This window comes from Pocillopora damicornis, chromosome 3 (assembly GCF_964200805.1).
Source record: "Pocillopora damicornis chromosome 3, jaPocDami1.2, whole genome shotgun sequence".
Classification (NCBI taxonomy): Eukaryota; Metazoa; Cnidaria; class Anthozoa; order Scleractinia; family Pocilloporidae; genus Pocillopora; species Pocillopora damicornis.
The window spans coordinates 20533701-20541707 of record NC_142672.1 but is presented as its reverse complement, the minus strand read 5'-3'; the positions used below and the strand labels follow the sequence as shown (position 1 = coordinate 20541707).

At 39.0% G+C, this 8007-nt stretch overlaps 2 protein-coding genes across 2 annotated transcripts; one reads left to right on the top strand and one right to left on the bottom strand.

The window, feature by feature from the left end:
• The first annotated feature begins 383 nt into the window (after positions 1 to 383).
• Positions 384 to 1290, top strand: LOC149048764 (uncharacterized). Its single transcript, XM_089202139.1, has one exon. It carries the CDS (start codon positions 536 to 538, stop codon positions 1124 to 1126), a length of 591 nt encoding a protein of 196 aa, XP_089058265.1. The 5' UTR covers positions 384 to 535; the 3' UTR covers positions 1127 to 1290.
• A 441-nt stretch (positions 1291 to 1731) lies between these two features.
• On the bottom strand, positions 1732 to 2523 carry LOC149048763 (uncharacterized). Its single transcript, XM_089199550.1, has one exon. It carries the CDS (start codon positions 2521 to 2523, stop codon positions 1732 to 1734), a length of 792 nt encoding a protein of 263 aa, XP_089055676.1.
• Positions 2524 to 8007: the final 5484 nt, after the last annotated feature.

Genomic DNA, 8007 nt, shown 5'->3' with positions numbered 1-8007 from the left:
AATTCGCGGCAAATGCTCTGGCACGTACCAAATTCGGGACACGAGGTAACAAGCATGGCAAACTTTCGAGGTCCAAAGTGAGTATATTTTACTCGTCTTTTCTCAAATACCCTAATTATCTGAGTTCCTTTAGTGCGGCATAGTTTTGTAATTCTTTTTTTTTTTTCACAGCAACTTTAGATTAGACGATGGTGAGGAAGATACACCGTTGTACAACGGTTATTTATTTCAGAGAAGTCGAGAGCAAGAGAGTTATCAAAATCAACCAGGAGCGTACTCTCCATATCTGTATTATTTAACTAGCAACCCAAGAATACCTTACCAGTACGTTCCTCAGGAGGCTCAGCGATCTTGTAGCCCAATCAGTAGTTCTCAAGCTGACTTATCTGGTGAGAAGGGTGTCACAGAAAAGAGCAGGCGTACAAGCTGGGAACATGCAGAAACACGAAGCTTGATTGCAGCCTGCCGGGAAAATTACGATCGTTTAAAGTCCACAAAGAGTAGCCATGGCAAGAAAAGCGTATGGGATTCAATTATGGCAGATTTTGTTAGTTTCTGCTGCAATGCCGGCATAGAATCAGAGAAAACACTAGCCCAGATTAAAGACAAATGGCGCTCTTTGTTCGACAAATACAAAACCATCAAAGATAACAACAACAAGACAGGAAGGGACTGTAAGACCTTTGAGTTTTACGATGAGATCGATGAGTTCATGTCAGGGTCCGACAAAGTGAACCCGAAATTTGTCAAAGAGACAAGAGTAATGCAAGTGAGGCCACAGGATTCCGCGACGAATTCTGAGAGTAAGGACAGTGACGAGTTAGCTACTGTTACTACTGCTGATCCAACAACAGTCGCTGTTGGGGAAAAGCCCAATGAGAAAGAGGATTCACCCTGCCCCCCAAAAAAGAAGAAGAAGAGAGCAAGCCTTGATGGAAAAGAGGCAGAAAGTACCATTCTGAATCTCATGGAGGCACAACAAGCAGCCATCGAGAAAGCAGACGAGAAAGACCAGCGGATGTTCGAGGCTTTGTTAAAATCCCAAAGCGACTCTCAACAAAGGCACCAGGAATTTACTCTTTCTGTCTTGGGCAAACTGGGCGAGATTTTCTCTTTAAAAAAATAAAGAATTTTTTTCTTTACGGTATACACAACTAAAAAATCAATTGTTCAAGTTGTAGTTTTCTGTTTTAAAGGACACTGAACGTGAATTTTAAACCATTTTATACACAATACGACAAACGAACTCTCACGTTTTTTTATTAATAGATTAAAGTGTTACGAGGAAAATTCATGTGATATTTCTATATTTTAATGTTCACATAATTTCTTAAATGCTGCCACTAGGCATGGCCATGTTACAGTTTTGCGTCAGTTATAGTTCAGAACATTCACGAGAAACATGAAAGCTTGTATGATTATTATTAAACCTGGGAATTCAGTTTTGCTCTTTTAATGAAAATTTTAATAAAAATAGAGTTTTACAATCAAACGTTGTTAGTAAATGGTGAGAAAAGGGTAATCAGGGGAGTGGTTTTACAATATTGAAATTATAAAGGGCCAACAACAGAAACATGGTCTAGCATTGATCAGTTACTTGCAAGTAAACCGGGCTCCTCTGTTTTCATTTTCTGCGGCTGTTCATGAGGTGTTTACTATGGAAGGCCTTTACACTAGTGTCCATAGTACCTTATTTTATTACGGAACAGAGAGCATCACTGCAAAAAAAAATTATTGATTTGCTACAAATTCAATTACAGCCAGTCGAACACCGTTTGTAGCCTGGCTGGGAACTCCATTGTCATCATCATCGTCATCATCGCTATTGTCCTCGACATCTCCATCAAATTCTTCCCCTCGAATAATACACATGTTGTGAAGTACACAGCATGCTTTGATGGTGTTTGGGATCCTCCAATGATCCTCATCCAAGCGCTTCAGTAGTGCTCTCCACCTACCCTTTAACAAACCAAACGCATGCTCAGAAACTATTCGTGATTTAGAGAGTTCCTTATTGAACTTCTTCTGGTCTTGGTTAAGGGCTCCATTATCTTTGATAACTGGTAGAAGCCAGGTCTTCAATGGGTATGCTGAATCTCCCAGCACAAGTGGGCGAGTTACGGTTCCCCCCAAATCCAGGGTAGGTTCCATGAGAATGTTCTCGTTTTCGGCGGCCCAGTACACATCGCTTAGTCGCAGCATTCGAGAATCATGCAGACTCCCGGGAAGCCCAGTGGCAACAGATAAAAAGAGTCCAGAAGAGTCAACAATCCCTTGTACTAAATAACTGTAAAAATGTTTCCTGTTAAAGTAGTCCTCGTGATTCTCTTTTGGTGCTTTTATAGGAATGTGACTACCGTCAATCGCTGCAACAACATTCGGAACCTTGCTCTTCTCAGTGAAACCTTCAATTTTCCTGCTTATTTCCGCCCTTGTAGAAGGAAACTTTATGAAGTCATCCTGCAGACAGCAAATTGCTTCTACAAACTCATGACAGCACTTAACCACTGTAGGTTTTGCCATTCAGATCATCAGTCCACATGAGCGGTAGCATTCGCCAGTCGCCAAACGCCACAAGCTCACAGCCACTCGCTTTTCAACTGGAATAGCGTCACGCATTCTAGTGTTTTGTTGCGCTATTGCTGGCCCTACCAGCCTACAGATATACTCAAAAGTAGCCCGAGACAGGCGGAAGTTTTCCTTCCACCAGTGATCGAGAGCTCTGCTGTTTAAAAGTTCCTGGAACCAGTTCTGCGGACAAGGAAATACCCAAGCATGTCTTGGCCCGCGAGCAACTTGCAGGCGACGATTTCTATAGAACAAATACAACATCTGGAGTGATTGTAAAAGTCGTAATCGCAGACGCCTTCTACGCATTCATCTTAGAAGGAAGTTTTGGATCGCTGAATCAACCGGATATTGCCGTAAAAGAAGAAGAAGAATGACTGAAAGGAGACCATACATCTCGCGGTTTACGATCTCCATGATGCATTAAATTTCCCGCCAAACACAGCGAGGTCAAACATTCACCTCAGGCAATATTTTGCAATGTAACCGGAAAATATTATCAAACCGGAAACCCAAGCTGATCCCATCCCAAGCCAATTTCCCCTTGGGAAACCGTGGGCAGAACGTAAGTGTAACCACAACTTATATAGCCTTTGTTACTGACTCTCAACATTTGAGTTAGTTTACAAGTTTAAGTAGTGTATTTAAGTAATTTCCACTTTGTTTTTGGTCCCAGTTTTCTTGCTTACACCTTATGTATATTCAACCTGTGTTAAAAAAAAAAAATTTTCAGAGCTGACCATTTCTTCTTGTTCTTCTGGAGTCAAAGAAAAGAACCCTCTAGGTAAAAATAAGAGTTATTGTTAGTTTATTGGTTTTGTTTCTTACACAGTTGCAGTGAGAAGAGTGCATGATTGGACATAAATTTATAATTTTATTTACCCTATTGTAGTCTCACATAAAATAAGAAATACCAGTTTTAAGAATCTCTTTGTAGTCTGCTCATCCAGATGTGTAGCTACTGTAATAGGAATCATTACCCCTGTTAATTTATGCATCACAGTACTGCTGCTTTTTTATCTTTGTAGTTACTAGAAACACTTTGACCAGTAAGAGAGTTACAGCTCAGCCTTTATTTTTGTTTCTTATTCTTCTTGGAAAAGCTAAAAGAGCCGAGAAAACATATGCTAGCACTGGGGCAGCAAACTTAATGCCTCAAAGAAAGAAAAGGAGATCAACACTCAGAGGAAGATTGTAGTTCTATTTGGAACTGCCCTTACACAGAAAGAATCTATTTTCAGAACTCAAAACATCCTTGGTTCAGTTGCCTATACAGCAACCAGACCACACAAATTTGTCCTAAACAGGACAGTCATGGCATTTACACACTGCACGAAAAAACGGATTTAAACAGGTTTGCGACAGAAGTAAATATGATGCAAATTTAGCCTTCTAAATTTGACCAAAATTATCACCAGAAGTAATTATGATGCAAACACAGGTGTTTATTCCGTTGAAATTGCGTGCAAATACGACGTAAACCTGAAATCTACTTTACATTTGCTTCGTATTTGATACCTCCGCAAATCAACAAATCCGGTGTACATTTACTCCAGATTTGCTCTCTGTGGAAAAATAATGTTTGCTTTCTGCAAAAATCTAAGCAAACATATTGCAAATCTATATGTATGCATCACTGTTTTCCAACGTTTACCCAAACTACATCCACAAACTTTCCCGTGCATTTTACCCATGTAACATGTGCAAATATTTACTTTTGGACAAAATTTGCATTACTTCCAAATGACCAGATTTGCGAGTGTTTTCTCACATTTGCTTTCGGTTTTCTGATAGTATTCGTTCTGACGAGGGATGAACGTTCGAATCGCCATCTTTTTGAGGTGACAATGTCAACCTAGTTGACTAAACAATTTTCCAACTTCCACTCCGCAACCGACACAGCATCAGTCCACTTTATAGGAAAACTAACCCCTTAACAAATTTTGACCATGAACTGAGGCATTTCGAAGGCAATAAAAAAATTAAAAAAGGGTCATCTAAAGTGTGTATAATGAACACAAGTCATGGGGTGGATAAAGATCCCCCCTGAAAGCATAAACTTTATTTCCAAAAGAATTTGGAATTAACACTAATTTACATCAGTTCAATTATACCATGTCATAGAAAATACAGTCAATCTGAGTAGAGATCGACTAGTTGACGGTTTTTTAAAGAATCGGTTTGAGCAATGTCACCGCCAAATTTTTCCACTGACGTTTATTAGTCTTGTCTTGTATTTTCTTTAAAAAACGCTGCATTACAATGAGTGACATTGGGTAAACCATTCAAACAATTTTTCTCTCCAAAACGTAGAAAGCACATCAGCAAGATAGTGAAGTTTTACTAAATTTAAACGAATTTCTAAAAATAAGGATAAAATCAAGTTTATGGTAGCATAAACTGATGTTAATAAACCTGAGAATTATGCCCTATGAAACCACACTTATTGACGTACTAGCAACAGTCATGTCTCTATTCTTTTGCCACACAAAATTCAACATTTGAATAAGTTTTTGTACTAATTAAGTAATGGCAGGTACTAGCTCAAAGTACAAGAAAGAACAATTAACAGTAACTAGTTTTTTAATTACAATGTATCCTTCTCCTTTGGCAAAGTCCACTGTAATGTAGCATGATATATTTACTAGACTGCACTAGGATTCCATTCTTATTACCACATGCTCATCATGCACATGAGCTCCTCTATTTGCCGTACACTGTCCGTTCCCAGTCAGTTCTCTTAGGGCTTCGGTTCATTAACAACAGCGTTTTTTCCCTCCCACCCTTTGTTCTGACTGGAAACTTTGTTTAGCTCTTTCCATTATTAATTATGTTCAGTATATATTTAGCACGACCAGAACGTATTTGAAGCAGATCATTATTTTATTCTTCTACATTTAAATGTATGTTAAAGATTAATCATTTATATTATGATGTTATACTGGACTAGGTCTTATTCCTTCATTAAGTTCCTGGGATGTGAAACTACTGTCTTGCTTCCCAATAAAAGTAGTGGCAGGGAAGTGCAACCCCTGGCTGCACTTTACCCCACAGTAAGGCTTAGCCCTTGGAGACAGGTCTGGAAAAATGTCCACTCCAGGGTATAGACCCCCGATTACACCTGATCTCTACTCCACCCAGGATGGCCACCCCTCCCAGTTCCCCTTAGTTCCTAGTGACTGGGGGATAAGGGCCTCACCCCCAGAGACTACCAGGACTCCTGTCTAGGGTGGCTACCCCCAGTACCACTCGATCTTATCTCCCCCCAGGAAGGCTTCTCTCCTGGTCCCCTTACCCCTAGATTTAAGCACTTCCCTGCCACCAGAATTTTGCCCATTACCTATTGTGTGTTTTCTGTGTGGTACCTGGCATAGAGCCTTGATGCAAAAACACTGCCAATTGGAAGAGATTATGAACTCACTTATTAAAAAATAATAACTACAGTGTTCATGTAGTGCTACTGTTGCCATGGCCTAAATCTTAAAAGAAGAAAGAAAATCATAAGAGCACAACATGCTGAATCCTTTGTCAAAAGTCTCCCAATCTAAACCAAAACTGATCCCAATACAAGAAAGTTATCTACTTTGTGAGTGCTTATACACTAGGGATTCACCATCAGGTCTTGACACCTCATTTCACTGCCATTTTAAATAAGTAAAGCGATGTTCAGCAGTGATTAAAAGCAATAGAACCAGATCCACTGTCCATCATGTATTTTGGGATCCAGAGCTTCTCTTTCAAATGACCCACAGGGGAATGATATTTACTGCAGAAATAACATGGTCCATAACCAAAACTTGTCGCCCATTATTTGTATTCACTACAAAGTTTGCTTTGGCTAACTTAACAGATGAAACATCTGTCCTGTCCCATTTCCGGTGTGCTGCCTAAAGATGAAAACATCTGGGCAACTAGAAGCTTCCACCTACTCTGCAGTGAACACACACTTGTGAAATTTAAGTGATTGAACAATGTTGAGTTTAGCCTTTGGTATTTACCTTTCTAATCATGATGATTTCATACAGTTAGTCTGGAAAAATTAATACCTCTGCCAATCATTGAATTTACCTTACAAGGGAAGCTTCCGCTAACTTAACAGATGAAACATCTGTCCTGTCCCGTTTCCGGTGCGCTGCCTAAAGATGAAAACATCTGGGCAACTTCAAGCTTCCACCTACTCTGTAAGGAAAGCGGAATTAAAGGTATATATTTCACCATCACTTTTCTGTAGTTCCAAGCTTGCAAAGGAGGTCATTTGAAAAAAGAAACATTGGTAGTATGACCAGAAACAGTGGTTTTGGCTTTCAATTGAGCCTGAAGTAAATAACAATTCTCCCACAGAATGTGAAATCCTTACTTGTGCAGTAAAATATGTCATACAGTAGTCAAATCCACATTATAAATTTAAATTTATAGCCAGGTCATTTTAAAAACAGAAGAAAAATAACCTAAGATCGGATGGAGTGGACTTGGCTTTCAGTCCACCTAAAGCAAAACTTCAGTAACTTATCAGTAATTTTATTAGAAAGCTATTTTTTTAAAATAAAGGTCACAATATTAACATCATTAAAACACTTTTACCCTTTAAGCCCCAATACCTAAATACACAATTTGCCAAATAATCTCAACGCATTAGTCGAGAGAATTAATTTGTTGAAAGATGAAACCCTTCTCCTTGTGGTGTTTATTTGGTTGTCATAATCTTTTCCTTTAACGAAGTAATGATGTTGTGAGGAGAAAACTGTTTTGGGTGACTCTTGGGACTTAAAGGGTTTGTAGCCCTGCCACAGTGTTAGAGTGTTTTAGTTAGGGGAGATATGACAACCAATAGAGAGAGAAGGAGTATGATGTCACTTTACCATGGTAGCAACATTTCTGGATCACAACAGTGGGGAGCTTAAGCAACAACCACAGCAACGGCAACGAATGGCAAAAAAGAAATCAGTTTATTATATAAACACCAATGAAATACTAGGTGAGCTTTCTTGCAAAAACTTGATATCTTCACAGGTGGAAATAACATGTTATCCTCACATGTGAAAATATCACCTTTGCTATGGCTAGATAATAAATCGTGCCTTTCACACCAAAAAACTGTTAAAGTGAAATGGTTTGGTATTTCATTGGTGTTTACATAATAAATAGAACATTACATGGCCGCTTGGACATACGGAATTTCTCTTCTTGTTCAACACTTGAAGAGAAATTTCTTATCTCCGTGCGGCCATGTAATATCCTCTAGCAAAACAACAACTTTGCACGTGCATCACATTTTTCTGTACATTTCTTATCCATCGTTGCAAGTCTGCAGCTTGAAACTTCCTAATTTCATATAACTGGTTTATGGAGTTGGTGAACACAGCACAAGAATTTTCTTTTTCTTTTTCTAAAGTCAGATATGGTCCTTTTGGATTCAACCCCAGAAAATAATTTCGCCAC